The sequence below is a fragment of the Poecile atricapillus genome, chromosome 1 (assembly GCF_030490865.1).
Source record: "Poecile atricapillus isolate bPoeAtr1 chromosome 1, bPoeAtr1.hap1, whole genome shotgun sequence".
Lineage (NCBI taxonomy): Eukaryota > Metazoa > Chordata > Aves > Passeriformes > Paridae > Poecile > Poecile atricapillus.
Genome location: NC_081249.1, coordinates 133,180,575 through 133,207,649, shown reverse-complemented (window position 1 = coordinate 133,207,649; position 27,075 = coordinate 133,180,575). Strand labels below are relative to the sequence as shown.

At 42.1% G+C, this 27,075-nt stretch overlaps 1 protein-coding gene across 5 annotated transcripts in view; it reads right to left on the bottom strand.

The window, feature by feature from the left end:
• Positions 1-1,214: 1,214 nt before the first annotated feature.
• The window catches only part of PTPRJ (protein tyrosine phosphatase receptor type J), a 74,066-nt gene continuing 48,205 nt past the window's right edge, over positions 1,215-27,075 (bottom strand). Inside the window, exons 4-24 of one of the 5 annotated variants that reach the window (XM_058860094.1) lie at positions 26,430-26,690; positions 25,562-25,828; positions 22,878-23,150; positions 22,006-22,272; positions 20,602-20,868; positions 19,298-19,564; positions 17,633-17,899; positions 15,576-15,863; positions 15,190-15,324; positions 12,441-12,651; positions 12,175-12,290; positions 11,513-11,600; positions 10,206-10,247; positions 9,161-9,248; positions 8,001-8,091; positions 7,123-7,196; positions 6,856-6,990; positions 6,321-6,440; positions 5,804-5,964; positions 5,206-5,341; positions 1,215-4,514 (exon numbers count right to left, since the gene is read on the bottom strand). In XM_058860094.1, the coding sequence (XP_058716077.1) occupies positions 4,356-4,514; positions 5,206-5,341; positions 5,804-5,964; positions 6,321-6,440; positions 6,856-6,990; positions 7,123-7,196; positions 8,001-8,091; positions 9,161-9,248; positions 10,206-10,247; positions 11,513-11,600; positions 12,175-12,290; positions 12,441-12,651; positions 15,190-15,324; positions 15,576-15,863; positions 17,633-17,899; positions 19,298-19,564; positions 20,602-20,868; positions 22,006-22,272; positions 22,878-23,150; positions 25,562-25,828; positions 26,430-26,690 (3,713 nt within the window). In that variant the 3' untranslated portion in view covers positions 1,215-4,355. The remainder of the gene's footprint in view (positions 4,515-5,205; positions 5,342-5,803; positions 5,965-6,320; positions 6,441-6,855; positions 6,991-7,122; positions 7,197-8,000; positions 8,092-9,160; positions 9,249-10,205; positions 10,248-11,512; positions 11,601-12,174; positions 12,291-12,440; positions 12,652-15,189; positions 15,325-15,575; positions 15,864-17,632; positions 17,900-19,297; positions 19,565-20,601; positions 20,869-22,005; positions 22,273-22,877; positions 23,151-25,561; positions 25,829-26,429; positions 26,691-27,075) is intronic. The other 4 variants (XM_058860097.1, XM_058860106.1, XM_058860116.1 and 1 more) reach the window with 4 other exon arrangements.

The window sequence follows — 27,075 nt, the reverse complement described above, 5'->3', positions numbered from 1 at the left end:
TTTTTACCTGAACACCCAGGAACTGTTAAGAAGACCTCGGCTATTGCTTTTTGCTTCAGAATAACACACTGCGAAGTCTTCAGGTGTTTTTCCCTCCCGAGCCGCCATTTCTGACCCTCATCCACAAAAACACCCACATGTTCATCTTCAAACTCTTATCTGCTGCCTGATAACACCCAGCCAGGAAGAGCACGCAAGGGGAGCATCAAGACATTGCATTCATCAAGCCAAGAACAGGACAGAAACATTACATCCTCTCCTCTCTGACCTTTGTCTCTTTAATCTCCAAGGCAGTAAAACTAACATATGACAAGACCAGGTACAGAATGTGATTTCCAGATATTCAGGTTCAGCTCCAACTACGCAAACAGGCTAAGGCTCCAAATGACAGCCAGAACATGGCTTTCCTGAAGTTCTAATATCACAAGGATAAGACCACCATCATGTGGCTGGCATATGATCCCACTGAACAATGACAAGACAATCACACGTGGCTCTTCCCATCTCACCATGCAGTCGTTCCAGAAAACACAGCAATTGCCACAGAGAATCACAAGATTTTAGTTTAGTGTAAGCACACTGTGATGAACTGGAGAGCTGCTGAGTACCAGTATCACCCTCCAGGCATGTGATTCTCCTTGGGAGTGATTCAGATAGCAGCCAGGAATGGCAACTAAGAATTTTAGGAGAAAGGCACTTAACTGAGATAATTTTCTATGCATCTACAGGCAGGTAGGTAATTCGGCAGCCAGCTGTAACATTACAAAGGTATTTCTGCATCCCCTTCTATGACCACCTCCAGACAACGCAATGTTTTCAAAAGATGAAAAAGTCCTCACTCTTGTTTCTCTGGAAGCAAACAAGTCTTAGAAACACTGGTCCTCCCCCTCAAGGCTATTTCAGCGAATGGAAATCTTTGATGGACCTTGGATGATGGCCTTGTTTCATTACCTGATATCAAGCTCTTCATTTAGAGAAGCTACCAACTGCCATGACACTTTAACATCATAGCCAGGGTCTGCAAGGGAAGTTTGAATAACAGATGAACAACATCCCAGGGAGCTCCAGTGACTGCAGTACACAACTGACTCAAGCGCCATCCCAGAGGATGGGACCCCACTTTCCATGTTTAAAGCCCTTCTAAATGAAATGGGTATTTTACCAATTAATTTTATTCAAAACAAAATCCCAGCAAAGAAAAATAAGACCAGAAGTGCTCTAGGATGATGCTTTTTAATTGTTATTTTTATATTTTTAAGAACAAATCAAACCATTAAAAATATTACAGACATGTACTGAAATTTCCTGTACAACAAATATGAAAACAATAAAATTTGTACATCATTTCAAGATATTCAACAGTCACTTATTTGAAAGACATTAACTTTTCCCTTCTTAAGCAGGTCCCAAATGGGAAGAAAGGGTAAAACAGAAATGCAAGAGATGCAGTTGTCACACAGTGGAGCTTTCAGCAGACAGCTTTAAATAAGCAACAGTGAGAGAAAACACTGACCAAAGAGAAAGATCTCAGCAATTATAACACAGAGAACATCAGAGGGCAGGGAGAAAACATTTGCAGGATTTCAAGTCATCTTGATCAAGACATATCCACAAGGTAGTGGAGCATTACCTGTAGTCCTTTTCCTGCAGAGACATCCTATAAGGAATGTCCTACTTATTCACACTGACACTACGCCCAATTTTATGTTTACAACAGTTTAAACCTTACTAACTTTTTCCACCCATGCACAGAATCAAGAGATCGTTTATTTCAACCTTGAGTCTCTTCTCACAATGCATCAGCTTTGGAAAAACACCTGCTTACAGTTCTTAAAAAATGGATACTCCTTAGATGATGTCACACGAGAGAATCTGATGTCTGCTTCCAACACCAAAATAATGGGACAGATCCATTTGTTTTCTGTAAGAGGGTCTGGGCAGTGGTTAGGCAGAAACACATACTGTCCTAGCTCATTTTCTGATGTTCTGCTGCAACAGAATAGAAACAACATCATCTAGCATAGAAGACTCATCTCCCTCTCCTCTATGCTATATAAAACAAGGGCCTTCTGAAGCAAAAGAGCACTTGCCTCCCTAAGGCAGCAAGTTCTTGGGAGACCTGGAATAAAGAATACTGGCTCTGTGCTCTGCACAGATGTGCAGTAATTAAGAGAGTTAAAGAAAATAACATGACTGTAAAGGGCAGACTTTCCTCCCTCCCAGTTCTTTTGGAATGGTTCTGTTTGGTGCAAGTGGTTTATCTTTGTCATCTGACAGCAGCTTAGGAAGAATGCAAATGAGAGATCCACTTTGTGGGCTGCCAGTCTGGATGGAGCTGGGCAGGATCATGAACCTCATTATGAGGGTTTTTTTAAAGTATTTCCAGAGAAAGAGAAACAAAATTATATTCAAGAACCCACAAGTGGCTGCTACAAAAAAAAAAAAAAACAACAACCAAACAACAGCAAACCAAAAACTCAAAAAATAAACAACAAAACCAAACCCCAAAACCTAACAACCAAAAGTGCACTGTGCTTTGTCCTCCAGTTTTGCTCGCACAGCACACCAAAGTTTCACACCAGGTTGTAAAAAATTCCTCAGGATATTTGTAAATTTACAGTTGTTACAGTAAAGTTACAGGAATTCCTATGTTCTCCTTCAGCTGATATTGGATCCTGTGAGGTTGCCAGGTTCCACTGTAAAGCCACATATACTCCTAGCATCTTCAGCTTTTTCTGACAACTCTACTAAAACAAAGAAAAACCCCAAAAAAACCAACAACAAAAAAGCAGCAGAATTCCAGGGACTCTGGTTATTAAACCTTCATAAGATTTTTTCCCTGCTTTATAGCTATTCTATAGCATTATTCATAAACTTCATATTCAACTGCAATGCAACCAGTGCAATGATCCAAAGACCAAAATAAGACACCCTCCCCTCACCCCAAGCTACCTAAGTCCTTCATTGGTAATGCCTTCCTAAGTCTAACAGTTATGTACCAGCAAAATAAATCCAGTCTGATCCTTGACTTGTGAAATCAGCCAACGGGGGATTTCTGCTTGTTCCTTCAGTTTCTAAAAGGACCAGTCCAAACAAAAGCAGCAGTATATTGCAAATAATTACAAAACAATTACACTGGATAAGTGAGATGCAGGCAGGTATGATGTGTCTCAGTTTTGAATGGCTAAAACAACCAACAAATTTGTCCTTACAGCAGAATTTTGTGCAATGTCTTTTGGTAGAAACAGTAAAGCCAGTTGATCCGTTTGGGAGTGCTTGAACACTTGGAACCTTAGTTTCAGCATTTTCACAGATTTATATATTTGAGGAAAAACAACAACAATGATAAAAAGACACCAACCTGAGAAAAACTCTATTAGAGTGAGAATTATTCAGTAAATCATATATTGCACCTTTAAATAAATCATTATAAATTGTATAAAAACAGGAATATCAGCCAGGAACAGGGAGGAGCTATTCTGTCCTTCATCCACACCCCCACACACACATTCACAGATTCATTTGCTCTCTTTTTAACTACAGTTAAAGCTCGGAGTGACAGACCACACTCCTCTTCCTCTGGCAGAGGCACCGAAACATTAAGGCAGGGGATATTTGTGGTGAAATGCAATAACAAAGCTCACCTCCAAACTTCTGGAGAGTCCTGCCAACAGTGCAACTACAGTTAAGTTTGACATAAGCCTTATTCAAAAAATCTGTGTTCTCATTAAGAGTTTCAGTACAAAAATAAAATCTCTGCTGTTTTTTTTTCTAGAGTAGCAACTAGAAAAGGCACAATTTCCAAGTATAAATGTCCATTTGAAGGAGCCATTTGTACTCCTTTTTTAAATAAAAAGGAAGACAGAAAAAAAAATATATCACAGAGGCACATATCTATTAACTAAGTAACCAGATACAGTAGATAAAATATCTTCCTGAAACTTATAATTAAATATATCAAAACAGCCCACCAGCCTGGTGTCTGTAAATGAAATCATATAAAATTGTAATAAAAAGCTTGTGTTATTATTTTAATATTTAAATCCTAGTTCACTGTTCATACTGCAAATGCTATTTCACCTATCAGTACTGTTAAATTCCCAAGAAAAAAAAAAGATTCCTCTGTTAACTTAAAAAAGTTTCACTTGCGTTTTGTTGTTTGGGTTTTGTTTAACATCAGTCTGCAACTCCTGCCAGCATTGCGTTTCTCCTCCTGTAGATCACACCTCTGAATGCAGACAGAACTGGAGGAGCCAGACATGAGACACTGCACACAATCCCAGAAAACACGAGTTGGACACCTTCCTTTGCTGAGGGCAGGTAAAGCCTCCTGGAGGCACTGGGCTCCTTCTGGACTATGCGTGGTAGCCATTGGCCTTCCCAAAGGCTGGCCCAGGTGTGAAGTTTTCATAGATTGCCATTGCTGTCACATTCTGGTAGATAAGGTCAGTTTTCCTCTCTCTCTGGGATTTAATGATATCCATGACACACTGGTTTAGGAAGACGTACTGGTCCTGATGAGAGCAAGAGAGAAGGAAATACATTTCTGAAAAATACCTGATTTTGGAAGTAATTCTACTTCTGAATATAGGTTTGGGCATTTCACTACCACAGTGCTTGTTTTAGAACTTATAGTTTATAGAAAACAGAGCTGCAAAGATCATGATCTAATCAACACCCCCAATAAAAAAACCAGTATCAAGTCTTGCTGTCTAGAACTAGAATCAGTCATGCCTAATGCTATCCTAAAAGACTTTCATGATTACAGTCTTTTTCAAATCAGCTTGAGTTAGTCCATACACCTTTCTGGATCAAGGTGGTAATTTCTGTAGGAATGCTTGTATTCCTGCAGAACACCAAAGCAAAGATGCACACCAAAACCACTTGACTCCAGATAATTCTGGCTCACAGCTAAAAGCTAAAACTCACATAGGTAAAACTGGTCTGCAAAAATATCTGCTTCAGGATTTGATTCCTTCCAGCTCCAAATGCCAGTCCTATAAATGCTCTGTAAAGACATTGCTTGGATGTACTATGGTCGCTGACTGCAACCACTTTTGTGGGGAAGAGATGAGGCAGGAAGGAGGGAAGGTAAATGAAGAGCAATTGTAACTCCTTTATATCTTATTGTCCTGTAATTCAGAGCTACATGTGGACGATTATGCACATCTGAGAAACGTGCAGCGGGATGGGAGAGAGCCTCACCTCAGTCTGCACCATGAGGGGTCGGTGCATGCGGAGGTCGTACACCACCCCATACACATCCACCGTGTTCTCCATCTCCATCTGCTGGATCAGGCGGTCGATGGCGACGAACGTCCCCGTCCTCCCGACGCCAGCGCTGCAATGACACGGACAGGCTGTTTGTGCTTCCTCTCAACCACCTGCTCACTGCTGGCCTGATAAAAAGCCAGGGAAGCCAGGGTGATGCCTCCTACTATTTCAGTGGCACAGGTAATAAGAGTCTTGGCAGCACAGAGGGGTGGCTCTTATCACCAAGAGGGGCTTCTCAGCCTTGCAAGTGCAAAGGATTATAGATACAAGCTCTTGAAAGGACATCTTTTCCAGTTCAGTTTTCCAGGCTAGGAGAGATGCTCTGTTCTTATGACATTTTGTATCACTACCTACACAGCACTGCTACTTTCGGAAGCACCAGACAAAGGTTTTACTTTGGCAAGGTAAATAGCCCATGTCTTTACATAGAGAGACTTACTTTGGCTTTAATCCCACTGAGATAGAATTGACTGTAAAAAAAGAAAAACACAAGACCAAAGTGTGTCTAACAGAAACACCCTCTTTCTACCTGCAGTGCACCAGAGTAGGAGAGTCCATTGGATTCTGGCTGTTGTACTCATGAACAAGGTGCCTGAAGTTGATGAGAAGGTCTGTTGTCTCTGGCACTCCGTGATCTGGCCAGGAGGTGAAATGGAACTGGCGCACTGTGTGGCTCTCAGGGGTATTGGACTGCAGGAATAGTAGACATAAAGAAAAACACAAAAAAGGACAATGAAAACTGGCTTCAGAGGACTAACAGTTCGACTTCCTGACACATGTACTAGGCCAAGCTCAGCTTCATCAAAGATGCCTGCTACAAACTCTGCAGCGATTTGACCAATGATATTCCAGATTCCCTCCTCCTTCTGCTGAGGTACAGACTAATTTGAGATAATTTCCTTGGACTTTTACTTTACTCCAAGCTCACATCTACTGCATTGTATTCACTGATGGGGCTAATTGTTCAGTCCAGAAAATAATACAGGCATCTGCATAAGCACACAGTTATTTACACACCGACAACCAACAATCAAGGCAGTCCTCACCTTTTCTACAGTGAAGTCCCTTATCGTCCATTCTGGAAGGACAACTTCTGAGACCATTGTCACAACAATGTCACCATAGCTCTTGGGTTGTTTGTCTGGCCAGTACTGCTCACATTTTGTCTAAGAAGAGTGTTATAAAGTTAGACATATCACACACAGCAATGAAACAACTCACTTTTAAATAACACACCACCTGAAGCAGGGCTAGAAAGCACATCGCTGTTCTCAAGGGCTATTCCAGGGCAAGAGAAGATCTACCATAATCATTCTTTAGAGAGAAGAATGCACCCTTAAAAACAGTGATTCCACAACCCTCCTGAGACAATCTATTCCGGTAGCTAGCAGATATAAAAATAGAAAAAAGCTTAAAAAAAAATTTTAAAAATTGTATTTTTTTTTAATTTAGAAACTAGTCTTCCACCTAGAGGATGGTTGTAATTAGAAAGTGGCCAATCTTCAAACCACTAAGGTAACAAAAAAATTAGAAGAGATGCAGCTGCCTTCAAGAGACAATTCAGTATTGATAACAACATACCCGGGCTTGTTCCACACATTTTGTCAACATAACAATAGAGTAGATATTCTTTTCCCAAATCATTTGCCAGAAGTCTTCTATAGTATTGGGTAACGGACCCTGTGCAGCAATAAACGCCTTCTTTGAGTTATAGCCCTAAGAAGAAAAAACCAAAATAAATATATATACACACACATCTGTGAAAAATAAAAGCTGACTTTAAACATCATTATGCCTAAATCAGAAAAATGCACATTATATTTAATTTCAGCTAATAAAGCAACTTACAGGCATATAGTTTGCATTAATGTAGTCACCAGTTCCAGAGCTTTGATTTGAAAGTTTAACACGAGAAATATCATCTGCAGAAAGATAAAATGAAAAGACAATTATGAATTTTAGAACTGGTAATGTTCAGCAAAATATTGTTGCAATATCTAATGCATGGTTTCTAAATAAAAGGTGTTCTAGAACAATCTGTATTTAAAGAATAAGAATATAACTTAGGAGTCATAAATAGCAGTAGCCTTCAGAAAAAGGAGTAAACACTTGAAAACCACAGTTTATTTTGGTTTTACACATGTTATGGTTTTGCTTATTTATATATTTTCAATCCAACACAAAATTTACTGGTGCTTTAATTATGGGATATAAAGAAAACTATTTGTCTCCTGCTGCCATAGCAGCTGATCTTTTTCCTCCAAAGCATCTGTAAGCACCTGTCACTGTTCACTTTTCAATTACTTCTGACACTCTGCTAGACTGGGATGCCCACAGGCAGCTTGACAGGGCTTAAACTCTTACTTCATCTGCAAAGCAGGCCAGCAGGGTCTTAATATTTCTCATAGCTCTGCACGTTCATTTGTCTGTGGTCTACTGTTATCCTCTTGTGTTTTCAACCTGGATTGAAATTTCTCACAAATGAGAAATTAAGGTTATTTAATTAAGGGAAAGTTCTTTAAAGAAGCTTTCTGAAGAAATATCCTTGAAGGAAGGCTCTTTCAGGTTTGCTTATACAGTGACTTGGGAAAGCAGCCCCAATTCATTCATCTGGAAAATGATATTTGAAACCTCTGAGTACTATTAAAGCCAGATTAGCAAAACTACCTGGTTTTCACTTAAAAGCTCAAACAGTAGAAGATGCAAATCCAAAGAGAGTAACTCACATGGTAAGACATTGTTGTATCTATTTTTTCCCCTGTTCTCAGGAAGTTCAGCAGCAAATTTGGGCTGATGAACACCAGCAGACTTGAGTTCCTACAACAAAAGGAGGATTCATGAGTACCTGGTCCTGGTTTAGCAGTCATACAGAAACGTGACACACAGAAAATAGTCCAAACACTTGTGTCCTGTGCTGTAAAAGTAGGCATGTTAAACCAGGATAAATGTCAATAAAAATCATCTTATTACAGAGTGAGAAAATCTTTTAGAGAAGGGATTAATACAGAATGTAGGAATAGCAGCATGTTTAAAACCCACAGATGGACTTTAAAAGCCTGGAAACAGTTTTGTGGAAACAGACATTGGTATCAATGCCAGCACCTTCCATCCCCAAGGCAGGGAACTACTGCATAAACTCTGCAGTCAGAGGGAGAGAGGAGCAAACACATTGTGAAACAACTGAAGGAAGCAAAATCTGAGAGGAAGGCAAGGTGCAGCACCAGCCTGTGAAGTACAAAGAGACAGAATATGAAGAAGAAAGTCAATTAATGGCTTTGAGGAGACGAGAAACAGAATGAGATTCTTTTAACAGCAGATATGACAATACAGAATCCTCCCTGACAATTCCTTCCTGTCCTTTGTTCCTTACAGCAATTGGGCTTTAGCACATTTCATAGAAAAACTCTACTGGTCAGTAAGCAAACCATAATTGCTGTTTCTCTGACTGAGTTATTCACAGGTGTGGTTTGCAAATCACACCCACGTACTAAAGAGATCAGTGAGATTAGCAACAGACATGTCTTGATATGTATAAAAAAACCCCCAAACAACCCACGATGAGAAAACTGAAGTGCAGAGAAATTATATAATGTCCCCTAGGCTAACTCTGCATATGACTAGGGCAAAGATTTCTCTGGTGAGAGCTCTGACAAGCAGGCCACGCTACAAGCCCACAGTCAGAGATAATAATTGAGGGCAGGAAGTATTTATCATGCACTTCAACTAAATTGGAGCTGCGTAAGGGAAGGCTACACATACAGCTTAATCATCTTTATATAAAAGGACCCTTCTCCTTCAGTAAGCCTTGTGCATGCTCCATAGGAAAGATGATTTGTCTTTCCAAAAATATTTCTCATGAAGCTCTCTCTCCACTGAGGGCACATACCTCATACTCTTCTGCAAAACCACAGTTGGAGTCAGCTTGCTGCTTCTTAAAGTATGACTCAAAGTTCTCCACTTTAATCATTTTTGATCTAAAATGAGAAAAGCCATGTGTCAGCAACTGGTGTTAGGTAAATAAGCAATTAATTAATTCAGTTAATGTGTTAGAAAGTATGCTTTACTTACTTCTTGATTCTTCAGGAGAGGGTGAGGGGAAGAGAAAAAAGGCTGATTAGACACATGCAGTTGTATTTTTCATTATGTGAATCTAAGACTGAAAGCAGAATTAGTTGCAGCCACAAAATGGTGCATTTACAGGGGACAGGGTACCAAGCATAGCATTTAACTGCTCTGTTAAATCAAGGAGAGAACAGTGCATCCTTCAGGAGAGGAACATCACACAATGTGTCAGACAGCTGCTTACTCCCATTGGATCAACCCCACCCCCTGGTGCATTTTATGCCAACCATCAAAGTCTACAGAGGTGGGATTCCATGGGATGTTCTAGCCATAGCTTTCCACCAGCACAAAAATTGGTGCCAGAACCAATAACATGATTCAGTTGCAGTGCCTGTGATTTCCAATACATTGTGGTTACTCCCTCCACAGCCAGCTTTTACAATCACAACATTATCTGGATGAGTGGCTCAGCATAAAGTAGTCATAAAAAAAAATTAAAAATCAGCCCACGGAACGTATTTTGCCTTTTTGCATTTTTATCAATAATTTGGACTGTTCCGTCAGTGTGCATAAAGCCTGTGCTTCATTCAAACATCCTTTGAAAAACATGGTTTTTCAAAACCATGTGGAACACTGGTGTGTCTAATAGCCAATCGTGAAGTGAACACTCAGATCCCTGTGGTGGCTCTAGAAGTCTCAATCAACATAAATATTTTTAGTCTGCATGCTGGCGTCTTTCAGTTCCACGAGGAATTAATACTTCAAAATTCTCTATAAAACTGCATAGAAAACAAGTATCTGAGTTCTGAGTAAGTTTTGCAAATATCACTTGAGCTCAGAAAATACCATGAGAAAATATATGGACTTACTTAATTGGAGAAAAAGACACCTCAGTATTTCTTTTATCTTTCCTATGAGATGAAAGAAAACAACACAATAGGGTCACAGTAGAATTCAATGGGATTTACATTACATTTTTTATCTATTTCCTGTGCCTGTTGAGAACAATTTATTTTAAAGCATCTTACTCTGTGAAAAAAAACAAAAACAAACTCCTGAGGCAAACTTTTACACCAAAAATTAAACGAAACAAAAAAATCCAAAAAAACTTCATCCTTCTTTTGGTGATGTTGTGTAATGGGACTGCTGCTTTCTGTAGGAACCAGGACATAAAGCCTGGACACAAAGCACATATTTTGGTGGAAGATGTACACCTGAGGAATCTGATCACTAGCTGATATCTCAGGAGAAGTGCTGCTAATCCCAGAATTCCTACGGGAAGTGTTCAGTGATGTGTCAGTCATTCAGTGGTAGCTGAATGAAAAGAAATGTTGTTAGCTTTAAAGGAAGCTCTTCCCATGGTTGTACACGGCTATTGGACACAACTGTAAAAATAACAGTTAATCAGAGCAACTAAGAAAACTGGACTAAGGGCTCTACAGCTAACTCCACAAAAGGGGTGTATTACATGGTCAGAAGTAGGAAAAAGCCTTTGTGCACTCTTACATCCCAGATTATTTGAACAAGATTGGAAACTGAGAAACCAAACTCATCAGCTTCTGGAAATCCCAGAACAGAAGTTTCATGCGACAGGCCATCAAGCAATTAAAAAGAATGACTGATGGATAAATTAAGATCAAGCCATCTAAGGTACAATTATACCAAATTACTTTTAGCACAATAATCTGAGATGTTTGCTTACTTGTGACTGAATGATTTCATCACTACTCATGAATAGTGAGGCACTGGAAGAAGGTTGCCAAGAGAAGCTGTGGGTGCCCCATCCCTGGCAGTGTTCGAGGTCAGACTGGGTGAAGCTCTGAACAACCTGGGATAGTGAGTGGGAGGTGTCCCTGCCCATGGCAGGGGGTTGGAACTGGATGATCTTGAAGGTCCCTTCCAAACCCTTCTATGATTCTATAATTCTGTTCTATGAATTAAAATTTGTTTAGCTCTTCTCCTTAGTTTGGAACTATGGGCTTAAACAAAGTTATTAAACAAGTGGTTTGATACTTCAACTCTAATCTGTAATACACAAACAACATTTTAATACAATATATTTTAAAACATCTTGACAGCCATGTATCATGACAGACAGAGCCCTTTTTAGGAGAAAGACAAAAGTGAAACACTGGTGCTCCTCAACAGAACCAATATAGCAAAAAATACACATTACCTTCTCCTTCTCCAGAATATGAATCCCCCTATAGCAACTACAGCAAAGATAGCCAAGAGGCATCCAATAACCACTCCAGCAATAACACCTGATAAAAGAGAAAAAGTATTACTAATTCTCCTCTTCAAAAACTTCTAGCTGAACCAACATGCTACAGCAGAACCTTCCAAGTGACTAACCAAGCATGCTCCACTCTACTAAAAAAATCTTGTCTTTACTGTCCTTTGGCAGTACTGAAATCTACTGAAATCTCATTAAAATAATAACCAGAGAATGTTAAATTAATATAAAATTGGGATCAAAGGACCAGTATCTGCCTTTCAATACACCTGCTTCTAGTTTAGCAGAACTGTGAGACCATCAGTTGCTATTTGCTACTTGTTACTATACCAAAGTCTCATTGTGTCATCCAATCCCTTGCAGCATGCCATCCATGGCTTTTGGCTACTCCTGCAGTGGAATCTTACAAGGAAAAAAGGGATCACCCGCAGAACTAGCAAGGTATGAATTTATAGAGCAGTGCCACTGCAAAGCTAGAATGAAACAGTTCACACAGAGAAACCAACAGGTGTTTTGGTATTATGAAACTTGCCATAATTAAGGAATCTCCACACATCGTGTATGTGCCAAGCCACCAATCCTATATTTGACATTAACTATACCTGGATCCTGGGGTAGTAAAACCGGTTCGGAACAGGGTGAAAATGATACATAACTATCTTTCCCCTCAATCACGTCAGCCATAAAGGTTATATTAGTGAAACCTGCAACACATGCCCTGTTAAAAAGGAAGGAATAAAAAAAAAGATAAAATCAGGTACATTACAGGGTTTTAACAGCCTTTAACAAGATTTGTAATCTTTCCATTAGATAATCTTCACGATTTCAACAGCAGAAAACTTAACAGAAGGGTGGTTTGAATAAATACCTGTAGGTACGAAGAGGGATCAATGGTCCATTTTCATAGCCATGCATTGTGTTCCCCTTGCCAACATTAATGATGTTTTTACCATTCTGAGAATGGGAAGAATGTGATTCTGCCTGGTCTGTTTTTATGACATACGTAACATAGGCACTTGTCTTCTTCTTCTTGAAATCTTTGTATGTGTTGTTCAATTTAGACTTCAAAGACTCATAACCTTCAGGAAAAAACAAGAACATGGATATAATACATCCCCTGGTTTTGTATCAATTGGTACAGTGGCTGAGATAGTCACATGAACTGCAGTTGTCATTCCTCCACAAGTACTGCCTGAAATGAAAGGCTGAGAGCAACAGATAATCTCAGAAACCTCTTCTACTGCAGCGCAATCTACTGCACCACCTCTCCCCGCTGTTGTTTTAATTTGCTACTGGTTTTACTTCTACCATGTATAGTGCAGCTTCTGAATAAAGGTGCATAAGTGTTGGAACCAGGCATCCCCATGGACAGACTTCACCAGCCAAGTCAGCTATAGCTATATGTGTTCTGTCAGTTCTTGTATGTAGAGAGTAAAATATTAATGGTGTAGAAAAAAATCCATCAATATTTGTGCTACCCAAACAGCATCAGCGCTCATTCAAGGTGACACTAAACTTGTCCTGCCCTTGTTCCATCCTACAAGAAGTCTCAAACCTATACTGTAAGAGATACAAGAGGTAATTTCTGCCTTTCCTTGACATAGAGAAGCACCAGACAAATGGTCAGAACAGTTTCCCCTTCAGAAGATTAAGAACAGGCTACCACAGTGAGCAGTGACCAACAGGACAGCATTTGCAGAACAGCATCACTTTACAGTGTCTGGTCTTATAGCAGATGAACCCTAGAACCCTGAGGCAATTATACAGTTGAGGCACATGTAGTAATAATAAGAGGTAATAAGCAAAGTCAACTTACCAGTTGTCCCAACAATTCAAGAGCAAGCCAACTGACAAATCTTCCCAGTGTTGAGGGAGGACAAAGAATCTCACTCTTGAGAGAAGTTTGCTCTCTACTGACTGCCTTTATGAAGCTAAAAGGTCTTACTAAAAGTGGGTATAGTACTGAATTCACCTTTAAAAAGGAGCAGCCTTGCAGGAGGCTCTGAAAGGTGGAAAAGCTCTGCTAAGTTTTCTAGAGCGATGCAGACAATGGTTGATCTACCACCCAGCAGCAAAGCTCTTCTCAGCTGTAACTCTGCAGTAACAGGGTGCAAGACAACTCTTTTAAAGGACTAAGTTGGTCTCATTAAAAGCAGATGAGGTTGCAATTAACTCGGCTGCCTAGAACTGGATGTTCAAGACTACTTGAGATATGTCCTGTCTTGTCCCTAGCTTCCATTCCAACAGGATGTACATCCCTGGTTAAACCCACAGCTCCTTGTAGATGCTTTGAATACCACCCTACAACATTTCAAACAGCTTTAGACACCATTCCTTACACAAAAGAATTAAGTTTCCTATGTCTATCCTAAAGGTAACCATGATTGGTTTAAAACAGAGAAACATCTCAAGAATATTTGTGCTACTTCAACAATAAAGCTGAAGAGATGCTTGGCTGTTAGGCTGTCTTCTTCTCCCATCAAAGCACTCACTCTACATTACAAATGTGGGCAAACTTCCTCCCTTATTTCTCTCAGTCACATCCTACAAGTCCTCCTTGAATACCTTCCAATCCAAACCACATAGAAGAACACACCAAATCTCCTTGTGACTAACCAGGACTGGCTGAAGTTACAGCAGAGCTGCACGCAAGAGACTGACATTCAAATCAGCAATTCTGGGGGAGATGAGTAGTCACATGAAAAAAATAAAATTTCTGCACTAATGTGATGTAGCATTATATATTTACAAATATACACACACGAACATGCATTTCTTGGATGTGTATTGCATGGAAAACCATTGAAGGAAGATCTAGACTCAAAATTCTGCAAAATTAATTTCCAGTGTTGTAACAAAGGATAAGCACGAATGTCAACTCCCACTTAGCAAAAACTGTTTCCACCAGGTGCCTTATTCCCCCAGTGCACTGGCAAAAATGAACAGTTGTTCAAGTGGAACCCATGCTGCAAAACTAAGTTCCCTAATTTCATGATTTATCACTAGACATTTACCTATCAGAGACATTTCTCAGTTCTGGTGCTTTAAATAGACCAGTCTGATATGCCACCCTCTATTTTTTTATGGCATTTAGCTTCCATTAATGCTGTCAATGATATTTAAGCCTTCCACCCACATCCCATCTTTCTTAGTTAAAGTGTTTTGAGTAAAATCCGGAAAAAAGCTCTTTTCCTTTTAGGACCTTACTGCAGGCATCTTTCAGCTGAAGAAGGAAGGGGGAAAAACATTCCATATTCCAAAGCTGTTTCTATTAGCTGCTCTGAAAATTATTCTGTGAGGAAAGAAAAGATACTAAACAATCTTAGGGAAGGGAATCACTGCCAAATCAAGGTGGCAACAGCAAAAGGGCCATACATATGAGATTTATGTACAAAGATTAGTCAGACAGGAAAAGACTGAGTGAAAACAGGGACCTTTTGAAAACAAGGAATGACCTGACTTCAAGCAAGCAAGGTATTTGCCTCATAATTTCTGAAAAGTGATTGAAAATTCTGAGTCTGCTTTTTCTTTATCTGTTTAACACCTGCTTAGAGTGTAAAACATAATGCTATCTGGTAAATTGTTTCAGCTACACAAAAATATCATAAGAATCTTACTTTGGCCTTCTGTGGTAATCATTATTGCATAGGCTTCTAATGGACCATTCAGTGGATCAAAATCAGAGAATTCAACAGACAACGAGCTGTGACTGACGACCTTGACTGAAGGAACTTCGGTTGGCGGAGGTGGGTCTATCAACAGAAATATTTTTTAGTACATTAAGCACTGACAGAAGTTTTCCAAACAAGAAAAGGCTGTGATACCAACACTGTTCACATAATGCATATTTACTGTGCATCACATTAGACTATGAATTAATGTAGTGTTTTATTAATAATCTGCAGGCTGACAATGTAGTGCATACCAAATCTGGCATTATGCAATCATGAAGTTAATATTTGTGTCCTATAAGTATCTTTCATTCTCAGATCTTAGTGCTTACCAGTTATGCTGGTGTGACACAAGCTGTCCACTGGAGAGCTTTCAGAGCCACTTGAAAGAGTTATGATAGTAACATTGTAGGTGCTGAAAAAATTTAAATGTGCTGTTTGGAAGGTTTGCTCAAAGCCTTCTACTGTGCAGCGTGGAGCCAATTCTTCCTCTGAAGTATTTGTATTAGATATACTAATTCTGAAGCCAGAGTTGTTACCAAAAGGACATTTCCACTTCAGCATTAGGAAAGGCTGCTTGGCCACTGGTTCACACCGAAATGAATTCACTGAGAGAGTTACTGCCAACAGAAAAAAGAATAATGAAAAAGGAGATGTAAGAAATCAAGCCTTGCCCATTAACAGCAAAAACTGTCTATTTGTATGTTATGCATATAAATGCTTGCAAAACTTCAGTATTCCCTTCCCCTTTTAAAAAGATGCCTACATGGCACCTAGTGCCTACACAAGGACTTGCTACCCTATGAGGAAGACAACTATTTAATACAGTACACAGACCAATTCTGTGTTCTTTACCTCCTCTACAGACATGGTTACTGAGAAAATTTAGGCTGAGTATCAAGATCAGCAACATTTTCAAACTACTGTTCAACCCTTGAACACATTACTCTAAGAACATTTTCAGAGCAGTATGTAGACTGACACTAAATTCCTCTATAAGTATGTATAACTCCAAGTGGACAGCAAATAAGAAAATTAATTTTATCTCTGCGCATTAAGAGCACAGAAGTAGCCATTCTTAAAAGCAGCAACTGTAACAAGTCAGTTTGGGGGAGAGTCTTCTAGGACAGGATATAAACACTGCAACCTTATGACCAGATACAGGAAGATACTTCAAAAGTAATGTAGCAGAAACACTGAGAAGAAAGGTTCCTCTAAACATCTTGTAAAAGTTGGCCTTCAGGTCCAAAACAATTATAAATCTACAATTACAACATGCATCAAATTTATTTCTTCTCTTACTAAGGAAGTGTTTGGTACTTTCATATACAGGGATTATAGACTCATCTATTAAATTATTTTGTTGTTAGAAGGGGTATTATTTTAAGAAACTAAGTAGAAGCACAATTGTATACCAGAAGAAACAGATTTAGTAAAAATACATGTGACTGGGACTTACTTCTACTGCATTTTATAAATATTTTTCTTCAGTAACACTGTCACCTACTCCTACAAATACTGTGAAATTATAGGAGATTACACACAAACTCTGGAACACCACCTCTGACACCTGGTGACAATGTCTCCTGGTTTCTAGAGGAGTCATGACTTTTGATCTCTACCCTGTGGGAATAGTTAGATTAAGTATCATCAGTGTTCCATGGCAAATGTCACAGACCAGCATACTCCACCCCAATATTGAAGAAAAAGCTGGGCTCTGTGAAAGTCATGAGGAGACTACAGAAAATCTCAGGAGTATTTTGTGACAGACAAAAAAAGCAAAGGCACAACCATGCTTTTATTTTTTTAATCAGACAGAATTTTGAGTAGCCAAACAGCACTTTCAGAATACCAGCAACTCCCCAAGTTCATCCTAGAGCCCCTACGGAAAACCCACTTGGGAGCTCTGGACCAGATTTATTTCACCTCAGTCAAAATGGGAGAAAACAAAGGAAAGGACATGATAACAAGAAAGAAAACAGTCATAATGCCTAACATGAGGAATGCAGGAGTAACTCAGCCTTCTCCTATCTGCTGATGGGCTGACCAAAGCAGGAAGGCTGACAGCCACACCATCCGGTGCTGCCCAAGCCCAGCTGTATCCATGGGCCCACCAAAGGGGAAAATTCCCCGGGCACCATGCACACTCTGTGGAAGGCCTTCCAAGTAAGAACCTGAGAGCCTCACCCAGGAGAAATAGAGGGCAAGAAAATCCCCTGCACAGATCCCCTTTCCACACATTACCATTGCTGACTCCAGGAAGGCTGTGTACAGCACTTCTGCCTAACGCAAATATTGTGTTTCAAACCCTGGGCAAGTGGGCAGAGCTCTGTGCTGCACAGCAAAGCACAGACCACCAGCAACAACAATGCAAGAAACTGTGACTCACTTGTATACAGGCCTGTGGACCTTCCTTCTCCTTCTGTCTCGTTATCAGCTGCTACAGCAAATACTGTGAAGTTGTACAGGGTCCCAGGGATTAACTCAGTAATTTCTGCTTTGGTGTCACTGGATGTCAGGTTCTTCACAAATGTATCATTTACAACCTCTATCCTGTACGTGTAGGGGTCGGAAGCGCTGTCATCCACCACCCATTTTAAGATGACAGAAGTCACACCAATGGATTCTGCCTTGAGATCAACAACCGGGCTGGGCCCTGTGAAAGGCAAAGCAACAACTCGTTAACCTGCAAGAACAGCTGCTCACAGACATGCAAACAAGAAACACAGCCACACCAGGGCTGCACTTCCCGCACACCACTCATGGTCCAGTGTGGAGGAAGCCCAGTCCTCTGACAGGCTCCCTCCCTGGAGATCTGTCCCCTAATATAAGACAAAACTACTTAGTCATGGTGACTAAGCTGTGGACCCCTTCCTGCTTTGGGACCCTATGTTATCTCCCTGTTAACTACTGGTCATTTTATCCCAGTCTCAGACCATTGGTCCCTTTCCTAATTCTTCCCTTCCCTATAAAAAACCCAGCTTTTGCCCAGTTCAGTGGAAGATCATTGCTGGCTCCCTTCACTGAAGCCTCCAGTAAAGGACCCCATGGAATACTACACAGCCTCCCATCTCTCATCTACAGCTGGGGTAACCCATGAGCAGAGCTGGGCTGATCTGAGCTGATCACAGAGCAGAAATCACTTCTAAAACAGTTGATCATGTGAAGCTTCAGGACGCACTCCTAAGGGTTATCCCAGCTGGAAGCTGCCCAAGACTCCCTGCACAGCCTCTCCTTCTGGGACCCCTATCTGGGATAGCTGGCAGCAGAGCTGGGGGTTGGACAGACCCCCAGTCCCAGCCACAACCGTCCAGAGTGCAGGAGCATCCTACGGGCAGCTAAGACAGAATTGATGGAATGTAACTTTGAGTGGAATTCATCTCCTTTTGACACTCTAAAGCAGAACACATCATTACAATGCCAGAGCTCCCAGGATTTTGCTCGGAAATTCAGAGATGTTGGTCAGGAGACATAAAAAGTTGTATCTCTGGACTGCAGGACTGGAGAAAGGAGACTATGGTCTATCTATATCCAGCAAAAGGTAAGGAATTTCAAATATCACTGAAAGAGGAACAGAGGTGACAAAGGGTGGCAAAGGAGCAGCTTGCCTAGATCGTGCCATGAATGCATTCCTGAGCCACTGTTATTTAAAGTTCATTCTGCTCCAACCACAGGGCCCCATATCACAGTATCTCTATATTGGAGCCCTTTAAAAGAATGTTCTGAGGCCCTGATCCTCCATGAAGTGAAGGTAACAGATGCACCCACAAAAATCCCAAGCCAGAGAGGAAGTTCTTGGGAAGAGTTCATTGTGTCACAGGCCTTGGTAACCAACTTCAACAATCATTGTTTTTGAGGTGTTTATTTTACTCTGGTTTTTCAAAGAAGGCTCTATCTCTTTCACACAAGTATCTCTTGACTGTAGGCAGGCAAAGCACAGCACCTCTGCTTGTAGAACTATTAAATTTCAGGCCACAGGCAGGTGGGAAGAACCTTGTGCTGCACAGCGAAGCACAGACCACCAGCAACAACAATGCAAGAAACTGTGACTCACTTGTATACAGGCCTGTGGACCTTCCTTCTCCTTCTGTCTCGTTATCAGCTGCTACAGCAAATACCGTGAAGTTGTACAGGGTCCCAGGGATTAACTCAGTAATTTCTGCTTTGGTGTCACTGGATGTCAGGTTCTTCACAAATGTATCATTTACAACCTCTATCCTGTATGTGTAGGAGTTGGAAGCGCTGTCATCCACCACCCATTTTAAGATGACAGAAGTCACACCAATGGATTCTGCCTTGAGATCAACAACCGGGCTGGGCCCTGTGAAAGGCAAAGCAACAACTCGTTAACCTGCAAGAACAGCTGCTCACTGACATGCAAACAAGAAACACAGCCACACCAGGGCTGCACTTCCCTCACACCACTCATGGTCCAGAGGGCAGGAGGCATCCCAACAACATCACTAGGCACTCCTGGATGCTTTTGCATTAATAGCTGGGTAACAAGAAATTGACAGTCAGCCATCTCAAGCATGTCTCATTTTCCTTTCACAGCAAGAGGGACACAGCTCACCCTGGTGCCACCACCTGCAGGGTTTCAACTGGCAATCCAATAAGGTAGACAGGAAGGAGAGAAGAATACCCCTATTCTTTTCGCATCTTTAAAAGAAGGCAGTTAGCCATTACAGACAGCACAGGAGAGTCTTTTGGGCATTTACTGGTCAGCTAGGATCATACATGCAGGTACATTTCAGGAAAACACAAATTACAAGAACAGTAATCTATTTTCCTTCAAATGCACTCTGTGGAATCATCAGGCTGGGCTACTGCCTTGCAAGCCAGCTCCAAAATGGTCCCTCCAACACCACATGTCGAGACTTATAGTACTCAGCATGACAAGGTGCTGGATGGTCAAAGGAGTTCTCCTGCTCTAGCACTGCCTGAATCTCTCTCCCGGCTGCACCACAATGGCGCCTATAGGCCCGCAAATCACACAAGTTCACTTGGTACAATATGCTCTTTGTGGGAGCCCCTTAAAATGACAATCTCAGGCCCCCATACTCTAGGAAACAAATGCAAATGCCACTTCCCCAAATTTGCAAGTGATCAGTGCTCACAAAAAAGTCTCTTCTCTGACAACCTTGGAGCAAGCTTTACCAACAGCTTTCTACCAGGGCAATTCTGCTTCTACACTAACATCCAATGCTTGAAGATTGGCCATCTCCAGCTCCAGGATGGAATCATCACCTCTGCCTGCAATAGTCTTAAATTACAACCCTTGGGGGGGTGAACAGAGCCTCATGCTGCACAGCAAAGCACAGACCACCAGCAACAACAATGCAAGAAACTGTGACTCACTTGTATACAGGCCTGTGGACCTTCCTTCTCCTTCTGTCTCGTTATCAGCTGCTACAGCAAATACTGTGAAGTTGTACAGGGTCCCAGGGATTAACTCAGTAATTTCTGCTTTGGTGTCACTGGATGTCAGGTTCTTCACAAATGTATCATTTACAACTTCTATCCTGTATGTGTAGGGGTCGGAAGTGCTGTCATCCACCACCCATTTTAAGATGACAGAAGTCACACCAATGGATTCTGCCTTGAGATCAACAACCGGGCTGGGCCCTGTGAAAGGCAAAGCAACCACCTGTCAAAAACAGAAATAAAGAAAGAAGAGCCACAGCCACATTTCCCTATTCCATATAGAATAAGCATCACTTGTAGCCAAGCATCATTTCCCTGTTTCAGGCATTTACACTGAGGCATCTCTGGAAAGGTCATAGGAGCTTTAGGAGATACTCTATTTCATTTCATATGCAACAATTAGTTGTTACCACAGTGGTTTTCCAGACAGAGAAACAGATGGAAATCAGGGAAGGAAACAGTCCAAGCTGATCTTGATCTCTTAACTCATGCCCATGAGTCTTAATATGAGACCCTCAGCCTATACTCTTCTCAATATCAGAACAAAGAAATGGGCTGCTTGAGCAGGTCTAACAGCTTATCAGCACCTTAGGGGGCTGCGTCTGCATGCCCGAGTCAGCACCAATTCCAGACAGACAAAACTCACCTCAGGCAACTTAGACAAGCTTATAGATTCAGCAGCAGCTCCAAGAAACACTCTTCCAAACTGATTTGTAGGGACATTGCCTGTTCTCTTTCTAGCATTTCTGAGCTACATGCAAAAGCAGTGTCTCCTCCTAGCCCATCTATCTGGTCTGGGAAAAGGGTGCCCTGGCACAAAGCTGACAAAATTGGCACCACAATTGACAATGCAACCCTAGGAAGTGAGTCAGCCACAGCCCACCGGACCCTCAGCCCCCAGACTCTGCAAAGAACTCAAAGCAATTTTTAAGAACAAAAAACCTCAGTGACCATGGCACCACATCCCCGCACATCACATCTTTTGTGAGTGGGAGCACAACCCACTCTGAGATGTGCTGTGAGGGATCTACTCAGCCCTCAAGCATAAAGGAAAAGTCATGCTGTGGTAACAGCAGGGTCTCTACATAGTCTCAGGCAGATATGCTGATGAAATAACGGATTTACAGGTGGCACATGCAAGCACAGAGATTATTTCAGTCCTTTTGCAAAAACTGCAGTTGCAGTCATTGCATGCTGCATTTACGCACACAAACAGCTGGAGCAAAAAAGCAACGTCACAACGAGAAAGTGGATGAAGCTGGAAACCCAAAGTAAGAAAGCAGGGCAATTTGGTACAGACAGCATGGTTACTTGCAATTGGAGGCACCATTTCCTTACTTGTATACAGGCCTGTGGACCTTCCTTCTCCTTCTGTCTCGTTATCAGCTGCTACAGCAAATACTGTGAAGTTGTACAGGGTCCCAGGGATTAACTCAGTAATTTCTGCTTTGGTGTCACTGGATGTCAGGTTCTTCACAAATGTATCATTTACAACCTCTATCCTGTATGTGTAGGAGTTGGAAGCGCTGTCATCCACCACCCATTTTAAGATGACAGAAGTCACACCAATGGATTCTGCCTTGAGATCAACAATCGGGCTGGGCCCTGTGAAAGGCAAAGCAACAACTCGTTAACCTGCAAGAACAGCTGCTCACTGACATGCAAACAAGAAACACAGCCACACCAGGGCTGCACTTCCCTCACACCACTCATGGTCCAGAGGGCAGGAGGCACCCCAACAACATCACCAGGCATCTCTGGAGACTGTTCCACCAGTGGGCAGCTACGAGAGAACTGATGACAAGCCATTCTGAGCGACATTTACCTTCCTTTGACAGCCCAAAGGAGAAGCTTTGGTCACCACTGAAGCAGAGCTCCCAGGGAACCCAGACAATTGGACAGGAAAGGGATGGGTATGGTTGGCAATGCAGGCAATTTCAGTTTGGTTTATCAGTTGGTTTTTAGTTTGTTGTGTGGAGCTGTTGTGGAGGATTTTTTGTTTTACGGTGGGGAGTTAGGGAGTCTGGTGTTTAATGAGTAAATAAATAAATCAGGACTATGTTTCCACTATACATGAACCACTCATTCTTAGCATCTGGCCCAGGTAAGGCTCCTATTAAATTACAACCTCAGGAGGGTGGGCAGAGCCTGGTCCTGCACAGCAAAGCACAGACCACCAGCCAACAGGAATACAAAAAACTGTGACTTACTTGTATACAGTTTTATGGAACTTCCCTCTCCTTCTGTGTCATTATCTTCTGCTATAGGAAATACTGTGAAGTTGTACAGTGTCCCAGGGATTAACTCGGCAATCTCTGCCTTGGTTTCACTGGATGTCAGGTTCTTCACAGGTGTATCATTTGTGCCATTTACAACCTCTACCCTGTACGTGTAGGAATTGGAAGCGCTGTCATTCACCATCCATTTTAAGATGACAGAAGTCACACCAGTTTCTGCCTTGAGATCATGAACCCGGCTGGGCCCTGGGAAAGGCGAGACAACAACCTGTTAGCCTGCAAGAACAGCTGCTCACAGACATGGACACAAGAAGCACATCCACATCAGGTCTTCACTGGGCAGCTATAAGATGCCTGAAGACAAATCATTCTGAGGGTCATTCATCTCCCCTTCACACCCCAAAACATAAGCACAGGCCATCACAGTGATTGAACTCCTAAGACTTCCCTTGGGAAAGAATGTGGGCAGGAAAGCGATTAAGTGCAATGGAATACTTACTTAGAAGGGACCTGCAACTACCTTCATCCAACTACCTGACCATGCCTTACAAAAAGTTAAAGCATATTACTCAGAGTATTGTCCAAATGTCGCAAACACAGAACGGCCTGGGGGCACTGACCACCTCTCTAGGAAGTCTAATCCAGTGTTTGAACCCCCCCGTCAGTAAAGAAATGCTTCCTAATGTCAAGCCTAAACCTCCCCTGAGGCAGCTTTGAACTATTCCCACTCATCATATCCCTGGACACTGGAGAATAGAGATCAGCCTCTCCCTCTGCAATTCCCCTCCTCAGCAAGCTGAGGAGAACAATGAGGTCATCCCTCAGCCTCCTTTTCTTCAAACTAGATAAGCTCAAAGCCCTCAGTTGCTCCTTACAAGACAGGCCTTCCAGCCCTTTTACCAACTTTCTTCCCCTTCTCTACAGACATTCAAGGACCTTCACATCCCTCTTCAATTGTGGGGCCCAGAACCACACCCTGTACACATTCAACTCCTGCATCCATACCTTTGACAAACATGTTGAGCAGCCCAAGGATTGAGCCCTGAGGACAGCACTGGTGACTGCTCAGCAGCCAGACACAGCTCCACTCACTGGAACCCTGGGGGTCCTGCCCTGCAGCCAGCTCCTCACCCAGCACACCATGAACCCCCTCATCCCACAGCCGGACAACTTGTCCAGAAGGATCCTGTGAGAAACACTACCAAAAATCTCACTAAAATGCAGATAAACTACATTCACCACTTTCACTTTCCTACTGGGTGGGTGACCCTACCAGAGAAAGAAGAAATTAATTAAATGGGACTTTCCCTTTGTGACCTGTGTCAATGGCACCTGATGACTGCATTGTTCTTCAAACACCTTTCAACAGTACTCAGTACAATCTTCTCCATAATTTTTCCAGGAACTGAGGTTGGTCTAACAGCCCTGCAGGTTCCTGGGTCTTTCCTCCCACGCTCCTGGTAAACAGGAATAACAGTGGCTGGCAGAGACCTTCCCGGGCTCCCAAGGCCTTTGGTAGCTGATGGAGAGGGGTCCTGCTCTAACACCAGTGAGATGCTTCTGTACCAGGGATGAATCCCAACAGGCCCCATGGACTCGTGAACATTCAGCAGATACAGGTGGTCCCTCACAGTTTCAATGTCCACAGGGGGAAAGCCACTGTCCCAGCACTCAGGGGCCTCCAGCTCTGGGGACTGGGCAGGCCAAGGTCTATCAGTATCACCAAAATCCGAGGCAAAATACACATTGAACGCCTCTGCTTCAACCCTGTTAAGGCAGGTGACCATCTTCAACAAGGATGACCCCAATGTTTTCTTTAGACTTCCTCTTGCTGCTAATGTATTTCAAAAAGCCTTTCCTGTTATTTGAAACAGCACTGGCCGGTTTCAACAGTAATTGAGCTCTGGCCCTTGGTGTCTTCTCTGTGCATAGGCAAACCACAGCTCTGTAATCCCCCTGAGAAGCCTGACCTCACTGTCAGAGCTAATACAATTTTGTCACCTCCTTCCACAAGCAGCTCCCTGCTCATCAAAGCTGGTTTTCTCTCCCAATTGCTTGACTTTTGGCATAGTGAAATTGTCTGTTCCTGTGCTTCTAAAAGGCAGTTCTTAAAACCTGAACAGCACTCGTGGATTCCTAAGCCCTCAAAAGCAGCTTCCCAGGGTAGGCTGCTAGAGTAATGCCATGAATAGCTTAAAATTTGCTCTCCTGGAGTCCAGAGTAGCAACTATGCTGTCTCTTTTTATTCATTACACTGTAAATTTGGAACTCAGTCATTTAATGATCACCACAGCCAAGTCAGCCACCTACCATCTCTCAAGAGTCCTACTCTATTCACAAACACCAACTCTAGGAGGGCATCCTTCCTAGCTGGTTCAATATTTGTGACAAGAAATTATCTCCCACATGAAGAGATAGGAGGACAAAAATGGAGAGGAAGCAAGGTGGATGATGTTAGCCTACTTTTTCTTATTAAAAGGAAAGATGTATTTCTTACAGACCTAAAGATCCCATTGCTTACCAGATATACCAGATTAGACTCTAGGAATAAGACATCAGATCTGTACACACAAGAGCTTTACATTTTAGCCCTCAGGCAGTTAGGAAGAGCTCTGAGCTGTCCACCAGCATCAGCAATAAAAGAAACTGTGACTCACTTGTATACAGGCCCATGGACCTTCCTTCTCCTTCTGTCTCGTTATCAGCTGCTACAGCAAATACTGTGAAGTTGTACAGGGTCCCAGGGATTAACTCAGTAATTTCTGCTTTGGTGTCACTGGATGTCAGGTTCTTCACAAATGTATCATTTACAACCTCTATCCTGTATGTGTAGGAGTTGGAAGCGCTGTCATCCACCACCCATTTTAAGACGACAGAAGTCACACCAATGGATTCTGCCTTGAGATCAACAATCGGGCTGGACCCTGTGAAAGGCAAAGCAACAACTCGTTAACCTGCAAGAACAGCTGCTCACAGACATGCAAACAAGAAACACAGCCACACCAGGGCTGCACTTCCCTCACACCACTCATGGTCCAGAGGGCAGGAGGCACCCCAACAACATCACCAGGTATCTCTGGAGACTGTTCCACCAGTGGGCATCTAAGAGAGAACTGATGACAAGCCATTCTGAGCGACATTTACCTTCCTTTGACAGCCCAAAGGAGAAGCTTTGGTCACCACTGAAGCAGAGCTCCCAGGGAACCCAGACAATTGGACAGGAAAGGGATGGGTATGGTTGGCAATGCAGGCAATTTCAGTTTGGTTTATCGGTTGGTTTTTAGTTTGTTGTGTGGAGCTGTTGTGGAGGATTTTTTGTTTTACAGTGGGGAGTTAGGGAGTCTGGTGTTTAATGAGTAAATAAATAAATCAGGACTATGTTTCTTCTATACATTAATCACTCTCAGCATCTGGCCCAGGTAAGGCTCCTATTAAATTACAACCTCAGGAGGGCGGGCAGAGCCTGGTCCTGCACAGCAAAGCACAGACCACCAGCCAACAGGAATACAAAAAACTGTGACTCACTTGTATACAGGCTTATGGATACTCCTTCTGTCTCATTATCTTCCGCTACAGCAAATACTGTGAAGTTGTACAGGGTCCCAGGGATTAACTCAGTAATTTCTGCTTTGGTGTCACTGGATGTCAGGTTCTTCACAAATGTATCATTTACAACCTCTATCCTGTATGTGTAGGAGTTGGAAGCGCTGTCATTCACCACCCATTTTAAGATGACAGAAGTCACACCAATGGATTCTGCTGTGAGACCATAAATTGGGCTGGATCCTATTAAAAGAGAAAAAAAAAAATTAACCTACAGGAGTATTTGCTGACAAACATTCAGCTCCTCCCTGCCTTAACAGTCTCTGTAAAACAGAAATCAGCCTGGGAGAACAACCAAGCAATCTTTCTCTACTGCAAGGCACACTTGCAAGCTCTGCCACCTACTCCATCTCCTCAAGCTTCACTTCATCTCAAGGAGTAAAGCTGTCTAGATGCAGCAGTGATTCTTGTGCTGCCTCAGCTGTGAGCTTTATGCAGTGTGCTGAGGAAGACTGGGACACACAAGACACTTTCATTTTTTTCCTGAACTGGATATCCCAAAGAGAGCAGCCTTTCTAGCTGCAAGATTCACATACCTCTCCTATACATTCATGACACAGAACATTCC